General features: G+C 30.7%; 1 protein-coding gene across 1 annotated transcript; it reads right to left on the bottom strand.

Moving 5' to 3' along the window:
• Nucleotides 1-5958: 5958 nt before the first annotated feature.
• LOC119666371 lies at nucleotides 5959-8932 on the bottom strand. Its single transcript, XM_038075652.1, has 2 exons — nucleotides 8128-8932; nucleotides 5959-6026 (listed from the first exon to the last, which is right to left on the bottom strand). The coding sequence occupies exons 1-2, from the start codon at nucleotides 8930-8932 to the stop codon at nucleotides 5959-5961; spliced, it is 873 nt and encodes a 290-aa protein (XP_037931580.1).
• Nucleotides 8933-24403: the final 15471 nt, after the last annotated feature.

Genomic DNA, 24403 nt, shown 5'->3' on the forward strand with positions numbered 1-24403 from the left:
CAAAAGGTTGCTAGATTGATTATATTACATATGTATATTTTTATTTAGGATAGATCATTTTAACTTACTTTTTCAAAATTTAAATGTTTGTTTACAAACGAAACTATAATAATAATAAGAAAAAACATTATAATAATTAGAAAACACATAAGAAAAAAACATTATAATAATTAGAAAAAAACTGCATTATTCAATTTTTTTTCGCAGTTCTCGATTTTCCTTCTCAAGTTGATTTATTCTGCTTCGCATTTGATTTTTATTCATTTGGTTACTCTGAAAATATAAAAAAAAATTTTATTAATTTATTCAAAAATTTTAATAAATATGATTTAACTTACATTTCTGTTATTCATTGCTGCAGTTCCGTTTTCTACCGTCGGCGTCAGCACACTTCGGCTCTCCTCCTGCCGACGGCGGTTTTCTTCCTGCCGACGGAAGTTTTCCTCATGCCGAGGGCGGTTCTCCTCCTGCCGTCGGCGGTTTTCATCATGTTGCCGGCGGTTTTCAACCAGCTGTCGACGGTTTTCGTCTTGCCGACGGCGGTTTTTACCTCGCAATCGGCTGTTTTCATCATGTTACCGGTTGTTTCCTCCTTGCCATCGTTGTCCTTTACGCCAACGTCCTTGTTGGTGGTGTTGACGCTGCTGTTGCTGTTGAGTTTAATTGAATTGATTGATTGATTGATTAATTAACTTTAATTAGTTTCAAAAGTAATTATGAATTATGTTCAAGGTAAATAATAGTCGAACTGGTGTCTGTTTTGACTTCAATTAATATGACACCTTTGATTTATATATGCAGGTGAATTTTTGAAGTAATGTAGATTGCTTGAATCATAACACTTTATAACATTGCAATACTCTTTGTATGATCTGACGATTGTTGATTATAAAATGTAAACCTGAATTTTGTAAGTTTTGGTTTATGATATTGAAGTTTGTGTTGAATTAGGTTAAAAATGAAAAATAAAAGTAAGTAATATAGTAGACTATTTTGATCAATTTTAGTTAACTCGAATATGGATGTTGATCTGAATTTAACTTAATATGTAAAAACATAGGCATTTCCAGCTCTTGAATATTCATTTAAAGAAGAGAATGCCGTTTAAGATGGCGCCACTGATGTGCTACACATATGTAAGTAGGGAAGGAGGTAATAAATGCACTGTTTCACGATACACCTTTACACAAAGATAATATGTTCCGCATGTGATATATGTATTCCGGGTTCTATACTAAAATAGTCTGAGAGGTGTTTTGTTGTACGGTATGAATGTATAGTTTTTGCTATTTCAATTTCAGTTTTCAATTTTTTTGAGGGATTGATCTGGATTGATTAGTTTTGATTAGTTTTGATTGTATTTTGATTCACTCATAATTTACAACGGTCAAATAGAAGCATTTAAATGGGGTTATTATTGAGTTTTTCAGGGTTATAGGTTCAGACTTAGTTAAATTCAAAATTTGCTCGAAGTACAATGTTATGTTGACCGTTTGTACCACATACAGTTGTAAGAAGAATGCTAATAGATAGGAATTTCAGTGAATTAAGTGACATTAGTCTAATATTTAGAAATTATGATTATTTATATAGTTATGTACCTTTATATTTATTTATATATATATATGTTGTATATGGTTATATATATATATATATATTGTATATGATTACATATATATATATGTAGGACTCCTTTTTATTAAAACAAAGTTAATTAATTAAATTGAAAAAAATATAAATGAAGAAATTGTTTATTTGTCCGCGCACACCGTCGTTACATATATTTTGTATATGATTACATATATATATGGGTATAAGATTTGTATTTTATTCTTATATATTTGGTTTTCAGTAAATTTATATATGAACTTGTAATACGGTTCGAATTTATTTACATTTATTTAATATAATTGAATTGGAGGTTGATTGTGATCCGATGGAGATATGACTGCGAAGTGAATTTGAACACGGTTTGCTTGCAACTAATTCAGAGAATACATTATAAATTTGAAGATAATATAAAAATGAGGCTCCTGCATTTATATACAATGCAGTTGTGATTTTTGTGTTCTTCACTTCATTTTCTCTTTTACGTTTTCGGATTTCGTTAGACACTGAAAATAGGAAATAAATAAGTCATATGTATATTTTTATTTAGGATAGATCATTTTAACTTACTTTTTCAAAATTTAAATGTTTGTTTACAAACGAAACTAGCTGTAAATGTTAGTGATGCCAATTTGAAATTCAAAATTCGTGGTGCCATTTGGTAAAACTAATCTCTTTTGTGATGCCATTTGTTTAAATTTTATATTATTTTTCAACACTAGAAAACAACCGACTCGATTAAATTTGGAAACAATAATAATCTTTAATAAATTCAAAAACATAATTCATACAATAATAGGGTTACCATGTGCAACCCAAAAGAATAAAGTATTAAAAAAAATTAAGTTAGTTTGTTATATGAATTAATAACAATCATTTCACGAAAATCTACCTTATTTCTTTATTATTTATATTTTTAATATTTTAATATTTATTTTATTTTAATAAATAAATATAAATATTAAAAACTGTAACAACCGATACTAAGGTGAGAACAATTTTTAAAATCAAAAGAAATGCACAACACAAGATGAAACTTAAAAAGGAGCTTTTGCGCAGAGAACTTAATGTAAAAATTGATGCACGCAGATATTATTAAAAGAACTGCGGCGAAAATGCGAACCAGCTGTAAACAAAGCATTTGCTCTACATTACAGTTCGATTTGATGTGTGTAAAAAATACTAATAATAAATAATACTCAACACCGGTTTTAGCGTCAGTTTCTGCTGACAGTTTATTAACGACTGAAAAATACAATGAGTGTGTATAATTATGCGTACAATGTTTGAGAGATAGAGAGGGACAACAGCGGCAAGAAACAACCCTTTGTTTCGCTTTAGTTTTCACAATGTGTATACAAGATGACGCATTTGCGCTACATTACAGTTCGATCTGATGCGTATATAATACGGCGCATTTGTTCAGAAAAATCACTTAGTGATCAACATCCAACGATATCACATTATTTTGTTTGTTATTAAGTTGGGAACATTGCATTCTTAATGCCCAAGATTTTCACAACCGAAGCACCTTTTCTCACTGACACTTTTAAAACGTTTAGATGCAGATCCAGTTAGAGACGAAACCTCCTTATTTGCTAAGCGACGAAAATAATTGTCAGTTTTTCTTTGTGGTCGTTCTCTTACGGACGACAAGAAGTCTATAAGACCTTGTACCGACGTTGGCATTACAAAATTTAACGAATTTCGCACCGTGTTATCAGAAATGCATTCAACTATTATGTGCACAATTATATCTTCAGGTATATCAAAAGGTAGGCAATTTATTAGAGACACCTTATCCATGACAAAATCTGTATAAGTACTGAATTCATCATTTTCAATATTAACGACTTTTCGTAAATTAGTAATCACATCGGCACTAACTAAAAATGTGTGAACTAACGATGCTCGTAAATCCGCCCAGTTGTAATATTAGTAAGCATATTTGTCATACCAAACTTTGGCACGACTCATCGAAGCAGTTCGTCCACTAGGGATAATGTCAAAACTCTCTATATTATCCCTTTTTACTCTTGCATCTATATGGACACATCAACCATCCTTTGCGTTGCTTGATGTCAGTCCCCTGCTGCCTAGTTTGTAGAAGTACATTTAAAACATCTATTGTAATATTAAAATTACCTCCACCAACGGATGTTGGTGCCACCGCATTTGTTTTATTATCTCTTGCGGCGTCCGATTCAATCGAATTTTCAGTTTGACTTTCGGACATCTTTAAGGGTTTTATTTTGTGTCTGTTATTTGTTTTAAATATGAATTTTTCTTATTATAATTTTCTTACATCACACATAAGTTTTTGAAAATCGTTTTAGCAATGATCTGTGTAGTATCAACTGTCGCTCACTTCCTCTTTCTGAACTGTTATCTTCACATACACAGACCATATTTTGACAAGTACCCTGCCCTTTGGCATTTATAAGGTGATCATATGTCAACAGGGTGACTCGTCCTTACATGTATTTATTTTTATATATATTTATTTTTATATATATTTATTTTTATATGTATTTATTTTTATATGTATTTATTTTTTATATGTATTAATTTTTATATATATTTATTTTTATATGTACTTATTTTTATATGTATTTATTTTCATATATATTTATTTTTATATATATTTATTTTTATATATATTAATTTTTATATATATCTAGCGTCTTATGTAATACTCATACAAATGTACTTTATTGATTCATTAATGTTTACAATCGTTTATCACAATTATTTACCAGTATTTATGAAATAACTTGCGTATTAACTTGTTAATCATAATATCAAAAAAACTCCCAATGAACAATTTTTTTTTACTATTCCAATGCCAACCGCTTGCTTGCTTCCTTTTTCTTCTGTCTAAATCGGCCAGAGTTGCCATCTATAAACAAATTATTAATGCACCACAATACCCCACCCACCTAGTTACCGAGCTAACAATACTTAAGTGGAAACCGGATATGGCGTCCCTATAAAGTTACTCGCGGTTGTTGTGATGAAAAGTGTTGATTATTACCATGTCGTTGTGGATTTGTTGAAGGAAGGTTAAATATTGCTTTGCGAAGTGATTGAACGAATTCTGTCTGATTAGCAGTATTCTTTTGAGAAACTAAGAACTCGTCGGAGATTCTCAAAGATGCGCCAAAAACGCTTTCGGCTGGATTTAGTCCAATATCGCTTTTAATGGCTGTAGTCATGCCAAGCAGTATCAATGGAAGGGCAGAGCTCCAGCAAGCTATTTTTGAGCATTTGATGGCAGACTTTAATGAACGATGCCACCGCTCTATTATACCGTTTGATTGCGGATGGTACGGTGTGGTACATAAATGTCTAATTCCCATTAATTGTTAATCAGAATTAAAATTTCTAATTCTGATAAGTGCAATAGCTACGCTTTGTGCTGTTATATTGATCATTGGATTTGTGGAAAATTGGTCGTGAAAATTGATCGATGCATGTCAAGCAATAGCGGAAACCATTCGATGTTGGCAGTGGGCCAATGATGTATGTCTATCTTTATGTGCTCGAACCGAACGTCAACTGATGCGAAATCGAATAGTGGTGATTTGGTGTGCCGATGTATCTTTGACTTCTGACATGGAATACGCCTCTGACGCCTGGATGTGACAAGGAAGCGTCTGTAATTCTGCGTCAGATTGTTGTTGTACAGCTATCTTATCAAAACTTATAACACCCTTCTGTACCAAGTCGATTCTTGAAAGCAAGTCGGCAACATTGCTATCTACCCCTGACAAATGTTGAATATCTGTGGTAAATTGCCATATAAAATCAAATTGGCGAGCCCTTCTAGGCGATGAGTTTTCACTTTTCTGCTTAAGAGCGAAAAGGATTGGCTTATGGGCAGTAAGAATTACGAATTCTTTGCCTTCAAGAGCATATTTGAAATGTTTTATTGCCTGATATATTGCAGTTAACTCACGATCGTAGGCGCTATAATTTTTCTGAGTTTCTTCGAATAGAAACCAAAAGGTTGTACTTGGTTGTTTACAACTTGTTGCAAGACTGCATCGGCTGCATCGTCTGATACACCCATGGTGAGTGTTAGTTTCGTATTTGGAGCCATGTAATTCAATAACGTGGCATTTGCAAGGTCGTTCTTGCATTCTTCGAACGCATTTTCAGACTCGGTTGACCACCTAATAAGCCTGTTGTTTTTTTTTTTTTGTTTCTGTTGCCAAATACTAATTGTAATGATATTTGTTGATTTTTCATCGCTTTGGGATTTATCATTCCCAAAAATTTTTTAAGCTGTTTAGCTAAAGGTTTTTCCCAAAAATTTATATTTATGAAGGCAAGTGTAATTAATTGTTATTATGGAAATGGTTTATCATTATCATCACAAGGACATGTGTCTATGAACTTGTGTTCATAGGTCCTATCTACGCAATTATGTCTAAAAATGTATAAAATATTATATAACTAGCTGCTCTATTGACCGTCTTCACACAGTTAAATATGTTATTCCTGAACAAATTCGCTTGAAATGGATGAAAAAACATGTTTCCACTGTGAATATCATATTTAAAATACAATTAAATACAATTATACAATTTAAATACAATTAAAATACAATTATTGAAAAAATTAATTATATATAAAAAATTCATTCGCATCAATCTGTTAACATTTTTACGTATATTTGCGAATATAAGTCTGGTTTGTTCGCGATCATAAAATTAATATCAACAACTGCAAAGCCTATAAAATTACATAAATAAACATAGGTAAACAGCAGACACTATACCGGCTTTTTCTATATTTAAACCGTCGTAGCTCATGACATCATCACTGAAAAATAAATCAGTAGAAAATTTGGTTCCTCTAAGAATCATCGCAATATATAACTTCTTGAATTTTTCCAAAGTTTGAATATGCTCCATTATTTTCGTTATCATAAGCAAACTAAAAAAACCCACCATCATTGCAAATCCACATTAATGCACAATGCTGTCGTCAAGAGAATTTGTTGTTTTAACAATTAACAAAGAAAAAAGCTTTTTATTTATGGCAAAGGACACGAAAACCTTTACAGTAGTCAATTTTGATAATTGTCATTGTATGACAAATTAATAAAGTGCACAGAATAGGTTCGTTAGTCTACATAAAATATTTTTAAAAGATGTAATATTTAGCTACATGACGGTATTATATTATATTTTGTTGGAGTTTCAGACCTACTAATATATGGGGTATATAAGTTTATTGTTTTTCACCATCAACAGGGTAGAGGTGTAGGGTAGCTATATTAGTGACCTAGGTGTTGCTAACGGGCGTTTCTGCTAATGGGTCGAAATACCTGAGGTTTGGCACTATTACCATAAAGTTTTTGATAATGGAACTGAGCAGGTGGCTGCAGGTTTGATTTCTAAATGTGTGGAGCTTAGTCATTTCTGGCTGCTGATATGGTGGCGGAAGAGTTAAGTTCTATATAACTACACATACATTTTTTTGTTTTTTGCGGAATGCCTACGCACTGACCACAACCCGACGCCCCGGAAAGTGAGTGTTTAACTCGAACGTACTAAACCACTTCCCCTCATTCCTAGAGACCTTGTTCTACCCCTGGACTATGTTAGTATTACTTCGAGGTAGGGTCAAGGCAAGGTTATTTGCATCTTGGCAGTTATTGACTAAAACCAAAACATCAGATCGTCAGTTCGACGATAAGAAATGCTGATTTTTAGTAATTGGTTAATAATTGGTGTTATGGTGTAAATAACTTTGAAAATATTAAATACGGAAGAATTGTAAAAATATGTAGAGTATTCTTTTAATAATAAAAACTTTGCGTATTTAGCAAAGCAAATTATGAAATTATGAAAAAAACCCAATGAGGTAATTGGAACTTATTGAATTCTAAGGTCGAACATTTGGTATTGCATCAAGTTTAGGTATATAAGATGAGTTCAAAATTTGAACAAGAGGAGTAGAAGGTATGGAGTAGTTAAATGTTGTAGCGCTGTCTGTTCTCAAGTTGGTTAGTACTCGCACGCAGAAAAAAATTATGTTTGAGGCAAACAAAATTTTTAGGAAACAAACTATGTTTACGAACTATGTTTAATCCAAACTTACTTTATTTATGACGAATATATGAAGTAGTATTACCGTAAACATATTTTACATCGCTACAAAAAAAGTTTTTATTTCTTCTGAATGAAGTGTATGTTTATTTCAAACATAATGTGTGATTGGTACAAACAAAACATATACTTATTTCAAACTTACTTTGTTTACAACAAATATATCAACCAGTGTTATGTCAAACACAGTTTATATCAGTGAACGAAAACAAACACTAAAGTACAAAACATAGTGTACTGTTTGTCATCTTTGTTAAAAAACACTAAACGAACAGTACATTAAAAAAAGTCCGAAACAATTCAACAATTTTTCTGAGTTTGATGGTGTTGTTAAAACTCCTAAAGCACAAAAATATTATATTTTAACAATGAATTAAAATTTTTTGTGTATTAATATTACCTTTTAAACACTGAATTCGTTTATATAGTGACTCTATGCACTTCTTGGCTGTTACTATTTGAGAAGCACTTAAAGAAATACGAATTCTGGGATCCAAATATATAGCTGCCGTAAAGAGATCTCCTTCGAGTAGTGCGGTCTTTCTTTTATTTAAAGCTTGCAGAAACATAACCTTCAATTCATTTTCCGGCAAATTCTGTACTTCAAAATCAAGATCCATTAGTATTATAAATAAATCGCTAAAACATAACTTTCCAGACTGTAATTTTAAAGTTGCAGTATAAAATGGTTTTAGAGCAGAAACAAGTTCCGTCATAAATGTCCAGCTGTTTTCGGTCAAATATAGTTCAGCATTTATATTCCCGAGTGAGGTGATGATTGATTTTAATAAAAGTAGTCTCTCTATCATTTTGTATGTAGAATTCCATCTCGTTATGCAGTCAATAAATGCTGCTTTATGGCCTCCATTCTTCAGCATACTCCGATAATAAGTAGTCCTTAATTTTTTTGACACAGAGCGGCATGTGTCAATGTTTTGTTTAATACTTTCCGTTTTTATAACGTCGTTTACGCAAAGTTGTATGGTGTGAGCCCCACATCTTATAGACTGAACTCCAGATGATACAAGATCTGAAGGCATTAATTCTAAGTGATCCACATTTTGCTCTTCGTCACTTTCTACTGCTTGCTCCTCATTTAATTCTTGATTCAAGTCTGCTACACTTTTAATCATGTTAGCAGCATTATCCGTAGTAATTGTTAAAATTTGATGCAAATTTATACCAAAGTCTTGAAAAACATCCATTGTAATTGACTTAATGGTTTCGCTTGTATTCGCGGACACAAACTTTAAAAATTTTTTGATGTGTTTCGGACATGAGCAGTACACTACGATACTGTACTGTTTATTTTCGTTCACTGGTTTATATTGTTGTAGATATAGCAATTATTTGTCTGGAATTAAATGTATGTTTGTTTCACAGCTGATATATGTTTGGTTCAAATAAATCAAATTTTTTAGGGTAAATGCTTTTTATTTCTAAACTTATGTATTTACATTTTTCAAAATGATGTAGAAAATATGAACATAATTAATATTCTAGAAGTTTATTAGATTAAATATTATTTGATAAAATCAAAATAGAAATAAATATATGTATATAATAGTTATTATTAAAGCTAAGTAGTTAAAATATAATTTATTTACAAATTTATTATAGAAATATATATTATCTATTATAGAAATAAATATATGGATATAATAGTTATTCTTAAAGCTAATTAGTTAAAATATAATTTATTCACAAATTTATTATTTATTATTTATAGATGATAAAGCAAAATTTTTTTCCTGGAATGATACAGTAGCATTCTTATGTGTGTACATTTTTATATTTCAATTTTTGCTACTGAGCAGAACTGTACTTTTACAAATACACCTATTTGCACATATATTTATATATGTACAATTATATATAAAGAAATTTATTAATATTATTTATGTTTTTATTTTTATATATGTTATTTATATATATATATGTTATTATATATTTATATATGTATTTCACAATTTCATATCACTCTTACAAAAGGTTAACCTTCATTCATATTTCTGACTAGAACACTATTTTGTTTCTTTTTTCTTTTTAATTATAAAATTATTAACTGTTGCAGTAAAAGTTTTATATTTAATATTGTAAATATTAATAAACACTTTTTACTTTTATACGCGGTTGGAATAAGCATTTAAACAATTTAATGCATACACGCACACCCATTCACTAATAAGGACAAATGTAAACTGACTTATAAGCAATTATAAAGCAAAATGCAAATATCCCACAGTTGTATTTCTGCATTATGCAAAACGAACACAAAAATGAATAATGAAAGAAAAGGCACAAAGTAAATCAAATTTTATCAAAACGAACTAAGCACAGATTATGTTCCGCGGAAGCTAAAACTTTGTTTGCAGCAATCCAAATCTTGACTCAGGTTGTCAGAAACATAGTTATGTTTCCAATAATACAAAGTTTGTTTACCTCAATCTGAAATCTAAAAGAAAATCTCCAAGATCTGAAATCAAACATATTTGCCTCAAATATTAAATAAACATAATTTATAATTTATTTATCCCATATTCATCTTATCCTCTATCATGCGCAATTTTCTTAGTTCCAATTCTTTGTGAAAATCTAATTTTTCTACCTCAAGTTGAAGCGTCCGATTTTGGAACTCCTCTCCTTTGTGTTCAATATCGCTTAGTTTCTGAATGGCGGATGTTTGTTTGTTACGTCTTGAATTGTTTTCGAAACGAATCCTCTCTGGTGTAGTTTTTTTTTGTATGTTTAACTTGCTTCTGTTAGTAGAGAAGTCTGTTGCATAGTATTTTCTGCCAGTATATCTGCATCAAATATCATGCTAAATAGTGATACTTCTTCGCTGTTCGTTATTTCAACGCTTGCTTGTTCGATGTTACTATTCAGTTTTTGCACAGGCATCTCCTCGTCGAATACCAGCACAGAAGATTGTAAAACAATTTCGTTACTCCAAGCTTTCTCTCCAAATATCTCCGACAATTGGTCATAATATGGAAATATATATATATATATAACATTTATACTAAATAAAATTTGATTTTAATGACCTTTTACAGATTTGACTTCTTCGTCATCTAGCAAGCCGGCGCCAGTAGACTTGTGCCACTTGTTTGCCTTAACAAAACTTTGCTTAAAATATCTCATCTTAAATCTTACTAAGTCCCATGTGGCATCAATTTTTTCACTTCCATTAGTTTTTTATAATGTATTTAAGCTGTTGGTTTCTATAAATAAACCGAATCAAGTTTTGTGAAAATATTAAAAACAAATTGTCATCTAACCTCAAAATATCCGTTTGCATGGATATATTCTAATATTTTTAAATTTTCCTCATTTGTCCATTTTCGCACTGGGGACTGATAACTATTGAATTTTAGGTACTCGATTTGCTACAAATGTTACCCATCTTTTAAAATAAGATGATAAGCAATTCAGTACTATAGTTGAATCAGTCCAGTAATGGACAGCTTGAATCTTATGGGCTATACATTTCTAAATTCTACTCATTAGCTCAGCTAATAATAACGCACATTGAATCTCTAAACGAGGCAATGATGTTGCATGTACAGGAGCAACGTTGTATTTTGAGGTTACCAGTTCTACTGTAATTTTTCCCTTCCTATCAATTGATCTAACATAAATAGCGGCACCAAACGTCCGTTCCGAGGCATTGGAAAACCTATGCAGCTGAATGAAACTAACACTGTTTAGTGATACTACCGACCGAGAAAACGTACAATTCGAAATTGACCTTAATTCTTGGCGATAGTTTTGCCACCTAGTATGGAGATCTTGAGGAAGTGATTCATCTAATGGATATTACGGAGCTACAACTCTTGCATAAATATTTTTCCAATTATAATAATCGCACTGAGTAACCCCAGAGGATCAAATAGTTGAGCTAACTCGGAAAATACTCTCCGTTTGGAAATCGATTCGGTCTCCGTGATATCATAAGTAAACTTCCAAAAATCACTCTTTGATTCCCAACAAATTCCCAATGTTTTTGAACAATCATCTGTTTTAATCAAAAGTGGCGAGTTCATAGTGGCCGATAGTTTTTTACAGTTACAGCGCCACCTATGTAGCTCAAAATCGCCCAAACTCAATAGAGATGTAACTTCAATTTTAATTGCTATCAATTCTTGCACTGAATTTGCTCCACCTAGCATATCGTCCATATAGAAGTTGTTCATTAATATTGACGCACCTTGGGATACATATCCCTATACTCATTCGCTAGTTTCTCAGTCATAAAGTTTAACTGACTTCCAGAGTCTAGAATACATTTGCCTCTTGATAAGATCTATTACCACTTACGGACACTATTGCCGTGGCTAAAGAACAATTTGAAGTAGTAGGCAACAATGTGCTATGAAGAGCAGTCCTACTAGCTTGCTTATGAGATTGTGCCGGAACGAAATCGGCATCCCTAGTTTCCTTCGAAACTCTGTCACTTCTATGTAAGAGCGTATGATGATTACTTGAACACGTTTGACAACGACTGGAGGCATACTCCTTTATAGAGTGTCGTTTTTCTAAACAAATTAGGCATAATGAATATTTTTTGGCGTCATAGTATCGCTGTAACGGCGACAGTATAAGAAAGTTTTGACATTGGTAAAGCCTATATATATAGGGAAAGTAATAACATATATTTTGTTCATATATTTTATAATGTGATCAATTCGATATAAAAGTTGCAGCGCTTTCAACCTTCGTTGGTTTCCAAACTGCACCTCTTCCTTGAATTGTTGTTGTGGGAAAATAAAAGGGTAATAGCATTAATGCTAACGACTTCTTCGCTTCTATTAGTTATAAAATAATTAAAATACTTATTATAGTTTTTATAATTTAAAAATTTACCGTTTTCTTCTTCTGTAATTAAGTTAATAATAGATGTAATACACTTCGATCGAATGCTTTTCACTTTATTGATCAGTGAAGAATGGAATTCATTTGGAATTGAAGTTTTTAATCGTTTCTTTTATTTTATTTCAACGTCAATTAAAAACTAGAAAAAGTTAAAAGATTTTAAAGAGATTCTTATTTTTAAATTTTATATTGTATTTCTACCAATTCATATCCGTTTGGTTGTTCGTGCACTGGAAACTGTGTGATGTATTGCGAAATTAAAATTGTATCTTTCAGAAGCTTTTGTCTATAATTGAAAGTATTTTTCCAAATTCATAATAGTTCATAATTTCCTACAACAACTTCAGTACTTAGATAATGTAGGCTTGAATTGAGGCACTCGTTTAACAGATCTAAATATTACAGCAATTATTATTATAATAAAATATTTACAAAAAAAGAGTAAAAAAATGTAACTACATTTATCTAAATCAAACGTTTCTACAACTGGAGTTTTAGATTTTGATCTACATACAATCAAACCGGCAGATGGCAATGCAGTTCTGTAGTTGTTATATGCATCGTGAAATTTACCACTGGCATGCCTTCACAAACGCGTTGGTAATAAGTTGTTGGTATTTCGCAGGGAAATACCTCGCATACTCTAAAATTTAAATCCTCCAAATCAACTGTAGACAATCTGCAGTGTTGAAAGTTAACATTCACCTAAAAATAAATACTAATAACATTACTCTTCACATACATTTTATTTGGGTTCGTCAATAAATTTTATATTATTGATTTGCTTATGTTTATTCCTTCTTTATTCCACAGCGATTTATTTCTTTCAAAATTTTCCAAAATTATCCTTTTGTGGGCCTTAAGGAAATTCTCTAGTTGACGAAACAAATGTTTGATTTTACATTGTTGAAATATGTATATTTAACATCATTTTTCTAAATGAAATTAGTTTTAATAAACTTACTTTTTTGTCACTAAAATATTGATTGCAGATGAAAGGAGTTGTCGGCTGGTTAGATGCGTTGGTAGATTCTGTTGCTAAACAAACACTATTGTGAGTCGGAATTTCATTTACAACGGTACACTCCACTGCATTCCACGATTTTTCTACACTATCTATCGCTGTAATAAGAAATCAGTTTGTAATTTACTTCACAGTAATTATTATAATTTTTTAACAACAATTTCGTTTTTGATTGAAACAAAGATTGCAAGTTGCGCATGATTTCCCTTTAGATAACGTAGTTTGTCGCTGTTAATCAATTGAATTTAATGCGAAAACTTTGCTAAATATGCAAATTAATAATTTGAATTTTATTGGTTGTTTTTAAAAAAATATATATAAATTTTATTTATATTAATTCAATTATTACCATAGTTTATATTATTGTATTTTATTTAGTATTACAAGAGTTTAGATTTATTTTAACAATTATATAATAAGTATCTTATATCCTTTATTTTTAATTTATATTGTATAATTGTATATATTAATTATATCGGTTATATATAATCCGATCTGCAAATTTATTAACTTCTCCTAACGACTGACACTTCAAAGTTTTTCCTTTGATGCCTGAAGTCGTTCTTGAGATTATGAAATTGGATTTTGTCCAATTAGATTTCAGCTTCTAAAATCCCTGAGAATTTTCTAGAAGCGTCTTTTCTCCATCCAATAGGATTGGAACTTCTATTTGCTAAAGCACCTCGTCAGCGTCTTTAGCTTTGGTGTCAGTAGTCAGATGACGATATCTATGTCCAATAATGATTGAACAATTCATCGATCAAGTATTTCAAATGATACTTGATACGTTTTCCGCAACATAGTTGCGTCTTGAAAGAAAACAATTTCGTTTTCCTTTTGCAACATTGTTGCCATATGAAGTATATGCATTGAACCTAAATTTGTTTAGGTAAGCGAAAGCGCGTAGGCGTTGAAGCAAAGCACTTGATAATGAAACGCACATAGGCGTTTTTAAATATTTTAGTGCGCAATAACTGAGGGCGCATTCATGCTATATGAAATTCATATAGAAAAGGCAAAATGCCGTTATATTAATACAGGGTATTAACTTCTATGCAAATGAATTGTATACTGAAAAATATAAATCATTAATTTTTATAATAGTAATTCAGTGTTAGACATATCAAAAGTCATATTACAATTTATTTTACTTATTTTCAGAAATAAATAACTGAGTATATAGCATTGTTCACTTCAAGAAATATAATATTCCAAAATTTATTTAATATATATTGGTTTTCGTTAGAAATTGTAGAAATTTATTTTAAAATTAAATAAATTTTTAAACAATCGCCCATAAATACTAATTTTATTGGTTGCACGGCCACTCCATTATGGTGAATGCATTTTTAAAATAGAGCATTGCCTAAGAAATTTTCATTCTTATTAATTCGTAAAACGAATTTTGTAGTCAGTACCGAATAGATCGTTAATGCGCGCTCGTCGTTAATTTTTGTGATGAGTATTATTAATATACATTTCGGGTTTATTTATTTATTATTAACTTTACATAGTCATTTAAATAACAAGTAAAGAAAAAAAAACTTACTGCTATAGCAGCTTGGGCCTTAAGCAACTACGTAGTGATAATTTAATTATTAAATGTACTATTTTTATGTATTTTCCACACCACCTTTGAGGTATACATAGAGGCGCGTTACCGAGTTATGGTGCCGCTTCCCCAGGAGGCATATATACCATTTTTATATATTTTATTTGATTGCATATAAGATTAAATTAAAACTATAATATACAAAATATTTACATTGTAATTTAATAAATATAAGTTTTATATTACAAAAATATAAATTAAAAACTTTAAAAAATTATAAATTTAAATATTTTATATGTTAATTTAATTGATAATTATTAATTAAAAGTAAATCATTATCATCATATGAATTTACAAGTAATAATAAATAATATAAGATTAAAAGCATAAATTATTGTACAATGTATACCAGAAAATGTATAAACTATTTTAAAAAATTAAATGGAACATTATATATATAAAATATTATTTCTATACAAAAGGCAAATAAAAATATATGTAGTTATCACCAAACAAATATATATTTTTAACATAAGAGTCTTAACAAATCTTTTTAATTTTGAAATGCTATTGCGGCATTCACTTCAAACTTCGTGGATTGAAAAGTACATGATAATGCCATAAAAATTGTAAAATCTACAGATGCGTTACACGCAAAACCTTTTGTCTAAAATTAGGAACGTTAAGTTCTCCATTAAAAAATTTTAAAATGAAATATATTCGCAAACTTATAAACAGGGTCAAAATACTATGTAGATTGCTCCTATTACGAATGTTTTTTAGCTTCTCATATAAAAATTGAGCGATACCAACTTTGTGATAATTTTTATCAAAATATTGGCAAAATTCATTATCTAATTTTTTAACATAATCAACGAAGGCCTTTGGTGGATGCACTAAATTGCAATCTTTAAATTGTTTCTCAAGAGTGAAGAAATAATCACTTAAAATTGCATTAACTAATGGAAGGCCTGCTTCGCAATTGTGCAACTTAAATATTTTATAGTACATCCATCCACAAACATAAGTGAAGGCATTTGTTTTTAAAAATACTTCTTCACTTTGAACGAAGAAATGTATTAGTGAACCTGATCTTTGAGGGTCCTGCCAAGATGTGTCTATAACCAATGCATCATTACAGACACGTGCCATATTATTGGACAAATCAGTGGATTTATTTATATTATTTGAAGGGTCAACAAAAGACGGACAATCAAACTCAATTAATTGTTCGCAATTTCCTTTAAAACAAAATTCAAATAATGAAATCCCCACCGTTTTTGGAAAAGGCAAGTAAATAAATGTGGAGTGATATTAGAACAATTTCCCCCTCCTCTCCTTATTTGTCCGAAGAAGTGCTCAAGCACATCTTGACAAAGTTTTCTGGTCATTATCACCTGAAAACCCTTCGAGGATAAATATTGCCACATGTGCCAAATACTGCTGATATTGATAAGCCATCCCTTAATAAAAAGAGAAGGTGTTACCAATATTAAAGCCTTCACTATTTTTAATTACAATAGACTTTAGAAGATTTTCTGCCGTGGCTAAAAAACCCATTTGGTCAGCAGAACCAATAAAGCCTTTCTTGAATCCTAAACTGCTTGTACTACTTGAGTTAAACATATCGAAAAGATTATTAAAAAAAAAGAAAAAATTCGGCTGTATTACTAAAAGATAAACTTGGCTTCTATCAAGTCGGAACTAAAAAGTGTTCTCATTCTTGAAGCAACCGTATTACTGAACACTTGAGCCGCATATTTAACCCGCATTTTTTGGAACCAGTTAGGTCTGACGTGAGCATTTGTTAAACGGGGTGCACAACGAATGGTTGATTTCGAATCTTTATTATAAAAATAAACTAAATCGTCCCATTTAACTAAAATATTATTAAAAATTAAATTATTTTTACTATTTGCTAGGCAATTTCTTGTACTTTTCAATAAATGTGGAGCATCATATAAGAAAAATATTTCTTCTTCATTAACTTTAAAAAAAGGACGATGATCATCTACACCTAATAACTTAGCTAACCTAATATTATTTTTACTTTGATCACAAACAAAATGACAGGGAATTAAATTAATGCCTTGAAGTTGTTTAATAACTTTAATTACATATGAGCGTAAGGTTTCACCTTTGCAATTTCCGTTGACAAAAAAATAGGCAAAAGGTTGGGACCATCTATGTCTACCAATTCCCTGTACCATAAATGTCAAAACAGTACTTGCGACCTTACAAGAACGGTTTTCATCACCATAATCTTCAAGACCAACGATTTTATCGTTATGTCTATCATATTAAAGGTGAGCCTTTAAAGACATTTCATCGCACGAAATCGAAACGAATTTCTGCTCATATGAAAATCCGCGACTTCGCAACTCCAAGGTTTTATTACTGCTGTGAGTTAAGCCGGGGGATTTGGGCCAACTTGATACAAAGTCATGTAAAGTGCGTTCAGTTGGCCAATTAAAGCTTTCACGCAAATGCTTGTAGGTCAAAGGCGACAAAAAATAAACGGCTAAGACGTTAAAAGTCTTTAAATGTGAATCATACCTATATCCATTTGGATGACGATTAACATTGTGTAAACAACTTTTTACACATACTTGCACATTAAGTGGTAACTTACCGCAAAGCTGTTCTATCAAATCTTGCCCTGATTCCTGTGCCATATTATGTATGGTTTTATGTTTTGTGAGAGATTCAAGCAACTCCTTTTTCTCTTTCTCTAACTTTTCTATATAATCGTCTTTTTTTCTAATTTCTTCATCTTTTAATTTGAGGAAACGGTCTTTTTCATCAAATGCCTTCTCTAATGTTTTAATTTCTTTTTCAAAACTAATGACTCTTCTCTCAATTTTCTTTTTCTAGGAGTTGTTTCAGAAAGACTACTGTATGAAAAACAAACACGATTATTTTACACACACGCAAAATATTTATTTATTTATTCAATTTAGGAAAAAATTAGACTAGAATAATTTATATCTCGCCAAGCCAAATAAACGTGCACACTCTATGCCAGTCAAGTAAAGAAGAAAGAGAAAGAAAAAGCAAAAAACGAAGCCAAAATTATCGCTGCCAGATGTTAGGATGCCATCGTCAAAAACTACTAAATGTGTGCTGCCATATCGCCTAGTTGCTGTGCCAAATCTCAAACAACTACTGTCTGTTTGGACCTCTATTTCACAAACAGAGCTTATACTGTCCTAACCGATTCACTAGAGAGGTTGAAATTGCTAAACTGACTTTCTACATTACTTTTATTGTCTTTTGCATTGTCTGATTTATTAATAAAACTTAATTCTAAATTCCTGTTTGGATATGCATGTTTACATAGTTTTTTATGCGTAATAATTTCTTCTGAAAAATGATTGTTGCATGCATATATAATTTTAGTCTCGCCAACTACTCCTAAACGACTCTTCCATTCAGCTCTAATTTATTAAATTATAATGAAAATAAAATATGATAAGAATAATATAAAAAATTGAAACATAGAACACAAAACATGGAACATTAATTAATTGGGCTCCAATTAATTTCAAGAAAACAAGTAATTATTAGTTTTGAGGAAATTTTCTTAATACTTTAACAAACGGTGTGTTGAGAATTAATTACTTCATGCTTTTTTTAAGTTTTTAAAAAATTTGTGTTTTCGAAAACAATTCAATATTCCTTTACTACAAATAAATTCAAACAACATGAAATTAAATATTATAGTATTATTTTTTAGAGAAACATCTAAGTTTCGTATAACTCATATAAAATTTTTTCGTTATCTTTTATGAATTAAAAAAATATACACTTAACTCATTTATGTATATATAAATTAAATTTTTATTATAAAATACACTTGATACAATTCATACAATACTCAAACAGTTATAGTTAGACAAATAAGTAAATATAGAATAAACATGTTTATAATAAACTTAATATTAAAAATGTGGCATCTTAAAATACTTAAATACAGTAGTTGTAAAACATATAAAAAAAACAATACTGATGGTATTTCTTAATATTATTTTCACAGTAATATTAATACACGAATACAAAAACTTACCAAACAAACATTTCATAAATAACGTACATGCAGGTTAATCTTTTAAAACACAGATTATAATATAACAAATAATAATAACAATTGCATTCTAACCTTCCTTCACCGGTTGCTGGAAATTTGTATAGAGTTTTGTAAGTGGCACAGCCTCTAACACAGTGTCTCACCATCTACAAAACATTAATTTATTAATTATATTCTCCACTATTTTTAAATCATAATTATTATTATTTACCTTCTTTATTATTATTTCAAAAAAAATGTAGGATTAAACAACTTTGTTCACTTTTTGCTTTACAATATTGGGCGCAAATAAATTTTACTACTTTTTAACAATCATTTGCGCGGTAATTTTTTTTTTAATATGGCACAGTGCAATCAAATTTTTTGTCAAAAAATCAAATAGAGAACCAAAATTATGCTCCCTGTTGCACTCATTGCCCATAAAATTTTTCTTAAGAGTAAATTAAGGTTCGTATTCGGGGAAAGTTAAAGTCCGTATTCGGAGCGAATAAGGACCTTAACTTGCTCAAGTTGGAAATAATCGTACGTTTTGAGATGGTATTAGTGCAATTTCTGAGAGTGTGTTTGTTATTTTGTGTTATGCTCATTTAAGTTTCCGTTCTATATAAAATCTTCTTTGATTGTAATGTTTACTCACCAAATTACGCATAAGATCTGATTGTTATTTTCTTTGTTCTAGTTTCGTTTACTCTAAATGTATGCATCTATATTTGAGAGAGAATTTTTAGGTACCTCTCTTTCAAAAAACAACATGAAGTTTCGTTTCATCCAAACAAACTCATAATTTACTCTGTGAAAGCAAATGAGAAATTGGTTATAAATAATGAAGAGAGCGAATATTCGTTTCAGTTAAACGAAAATATTTAAATATTCGTTCTTAACAAGAAGGATACTACTGTTTGGTCATTTCACACAAACGAATATTCAACGAATATAAGTAATTATATGCTAAATTATTTGCTCATAATAAAATTTTATTGCTTAAAACGTTTCAAAAACGTAATAATTCTCTGAGTGTATTTATATTTAAAAATAGTTTATATTTTCTTACAAATAATTGTTCTATTATTTCGACAGTCATCTTCAGGGAAACTAAACTAAACAGAATATATGTACAATGTTCATTTTTATAGCGGAAAATTACAAGAAAAGTCAAAACAATAAATACAATACTAATAATGACAAGAAGAAAATCAACAATAGAAAAGAAAAATAAAAATTATAAAAAAGAAAAAACATTTACAAGCATCCTGAGTAATTTGTTTATAATATTTCTATAAGCCTGAGCACAGTTGTCCGTATCCATTTTATAATTTAGTCTTGTAAATACTTGTGTAATTCATGAGGTAGGCCTTTTCCTGTAAACAGCAAACCTATATCACATGTAGACAAGAGGATGTGGTAACAAGTTGTGATTAGTGGGGTGTCCTATATTTCCCGCAAAGACATATGCAATGACTGAAATAGAGTTTTAGCGCGGGAGACGGTTGGTGTTCCCACTTCTAAGGATTTGATCACGGTATGTAACAACCCGCAGAATTCCTCGCAGCTATAGACGATAGTTCGTCGGTATTGATGGGGTTGTTTTGGTTCTGTATCACATAGGCGAGAATACATGTGCCTGCTTGGCTGTTCATATGGCTGTAGAAAATGGTGTAGCAATAAGGTACGATCTGGAGTAAAGGGTTGACCACTAGGTTGTGTTCTGGCTATCCAACAGAGTATCATACGTCTGAGTTCGGTTTGGATATAATTTTGGGGAGATCCATTGATTAAACACCTTGTAATATATTTGGATAGATCTGTTTATAAATATATATCGCTTGTACGATATAGTATTCTACGCATGTGCGATGTTAGTGCAGTGCGCTTGACGGTTGATGATGTGTGCGATGTGTAGTACAACATCCGCATGGACTCGGATGGTTTGTGGTACATTGATATTATGAAAGTTGATGGTGTGTGCACTATGTTATAATCCAGATATGTTACCATTGGATAATTTCCGAAGGTGGAGTCTACTTTCACTACCTCATATGTTACTTCACATTTCCATGAAGCTTTGTACGCTGGATTGTTGCATATATAGCAATACTTCATCGATGTACTTCCACCAGCCATGGACTCGATGGGATAGAAATAAGGTGTTATAATTCATGGCAATTTGAGTAACCAGGTAAATTGTAGCAAGTATCCCTGATGTATTGCCGCCTTGAGGTAGACCATCAACCTGCTGGTATACTTTCCCATTGAAGGTAAAATAGTTCCATTGATGTAAGATGTAATTTAACATCTGCTGGAATAGTTCTATATATATTGGACATGTTGCCCTAAACCATATATATACATATTAGTCGTATGGGATAATCTGGCTTGTGAGTCTTTAATGTAGCATACAAGTATGGTAAGGCTGGTTTCTCAATGCTCCGCTCTCTTAGTAATAAGTGTAGGCTGTAGAGATAGGGGTTACTACCATATCCCTTATAGAGCCGACATAATGCTCTATATATTTTTATGTACATTAAGACCGAAAAGTTTTCGGAAATTCTCATTTAAAATTCGCGCGCTTTATATTTTTCGATATTTTAAGTTTATGTAGTTTGGCAGCACTGTCCTTAATTACTATGCCAAAAATGAGCGCGATCTGTCAGACAGTTCGTTTACGGCAGCTGTTGAAACCAGTTCACCTCAGTAGGGCGTTGCGAAAAAAACAATGGAAAAAAATATTGAACAAAGAGTTTGCATCAAATTTTGTGTTTCGAACGAAATTTCGTGTGCAGAATCGTTGCGAATGCTACAAAAGGCTTATGGGGAATCAGTTTTATCGAAAACTCAAGTTTATGAGTGGTACAAAGCCTTCCAGGACGGTCGTACGACCGTCGAAGACATTTCGCAACGCACTACTGAGGTGAACTGGTTTCAACAGCTGCCGTAAACGAACTGTCTGACAGATCGAGCTCATTTTTGGCATAGTAATTAAGGACAGTGCTGCCAAACTACATAAACTTAAAATATCGAAAAATATACAGCGCGCGAATTTTAAATGAGAATTTCCGAAAACTTTTCAGTCTTAATGTATTGTGCGCTAATTTTTTCGTATTAAAAGCCCAATGTCCACATTGTATTCCTTGCAATAACCGGCGGCAAGGTATGTTTTTAGCCATGCATCCACTTTGGTCTCATACTCTTGTTTGCACATGTTAGATTGAATCATTTACTATAAAGACTAAAGTAAAAAGATACAAGAAAACGGAATGCACAATATGCATGAGAAAGCAAGAGTATTGACAGAATTCACTTATTTATTCTTTTGTTCTCTTTATTTATAACAGTACATTAGTATTGTGGATTTGCCATTATCAGCCTGAACAGTTAGTATGTGTTGATGCATATGCAACATACATATCATATATCTTTTGATAGAGATGTAACAATTTATGATATGAGGTGGACTGATGATACCTTATCATCACCTTTAAGAATTTCGAGATATGGGTTGCCATTTCTTTCCGACAGATTTGACTCAAATCGGTGTGGGCCTCCATATGTACGTCATAATATGTATATATTGTGGATATATAATCAGTAATTGTTGGGGGAGTTACTGGGCAATACTGTGGCTTAAAGCTCAGCAGTATTTCTACTTGTTTTGGTACCATTAAGGATGTTAAGTTTTTTAATCCACCGGGTGAGAGTGAGAGTATAGTATATCAGGGATTTAATTATGTATGACTGTAATGAGTATTTGGGGATATGATAATTCAGATATATGAGTTTGAAAATTTGTTAGTCCTGTGGAGGATGCGTGTTGATTGTATAGGGATTTTAGTGGTATTAGTTATTGTAGGATCTGCAGTTAGTATGATAATTGGCAATAATATTGTGATTATATTGCGAAAGACTAAAGCCTGTTCAGCCCCTTCAGCATAGGCACACATACATAAATTTTGTTTTTATATATTAAAAAACATAAAAAAAACTTGTTTGTACTAAAACTACACGAATGAAGACTTTTAAATTTATATTTTATTGGTAAAATTATTAAGTGTGTTACTTAGTGTGACTTCTAAATCTTCTAAAAAGAGCTTTAGAGCATCAGATCTTGTGTTTATGTTTGCTTTTCACTGTGGCGCGGTGAATCAAATACCACTTTGGATTTAGCGGCACAGGATGTTTATGTTTACATTATTGATACTTATTAATTATTGTTCAATATAGATATTTATACATTGCTGCCAATATAGATACTTATACAAATTAATTAAATCAAATGCGTGTAATGTTTTTTAAAAATATTTTATTTTATTTAATTAAATATATATATATGACATGTTACAAAATTAATTATTCCGAAAAGGTCGGTTTCAAGACTTAACGTGTTGAATACTTGCACTAGACTGACTCTTAAAGTTTTTGTCTTCAATAACTGAAGTCATTATTGAAAATTATTAAATTTGATTTTATCCAATTAGATTCAGGCTTCTAAAATTCCTAAGAATTTTCTAGAAGCGTCTTTCCTCCATCCAATAGAATTGGGGCTTACTAAAGCACATCGTCAGCGTCTTTAGCATTGTCGTCAGTGGCCAGATGACGATATCTGTGTCCAATAATGATTGAACAATTCATTGATCAAGTATTTCAAATGATACTTGATACGTTTTCTGCAACTTAGTTGCATCTTTAAAGAAAACAATTTTGTTTTCCTTTGCAACATTGTTGCCATATGTAGTATGGGCATTAAGCCTGAATGTGTTTATATGAACGAGCGCGACTTATATTTTTATTCACTTCGGTAAATAAAAAAAATAAAACACACACAAATTTTAATTTTTATTAAAATTTTATTTCATTTTATTTGGTTTAAAAAAAAAACAAATTTTATTATAAATGAAAATTATTTAATAATTATATATTTGTTCACTTAGGTGGAATCTTAAGACTTATTATATACTTTGGTTAATATTTATTTTACAAAGCATTTATTTATTGTTGTATCAAAAAATCTTTATTTTACAAGATATTAGTTACCAACTTTAACTTCGGTTCAAGATATCTTAAGACTAAATTCTAAATACAAAATCAATATCTTATATACTACTTACAAATCATAATTGGCGAAAGTGGATGAGAGGTAACAA

Source organism: Teleopsis dalmanni, chromosome 1 (assembly GCF_002237135.1).
Source record: "Teleopsis dalmanni isolate 2A chromosome 1, ASM223713v2, whole genome shotgun sequence".
Taxonomy (NCBI): domain Eukaryota; kingdom Metazoa; phylum Arthropoda; class Insecta; order Diptera; family Diopsidae; genus Teleopsis; species Teleopsis dalmanni.

Coding starts and splice junctions, on each gene's coding strand:
- LOC119666371 (XM_038075652.1), bottom strand. CDS start 8,932: ATGGATGTTTTTCAAGACTTTGGTATAAATTTGCATCAAATTTTAACA. Junction 6,027..8,127: donor ACGAATTCAGTGTTTAAAAG/GTAATATTAATA, acceptor ATAATTGCGTAG/ATAGGACCTATGAACACAAG.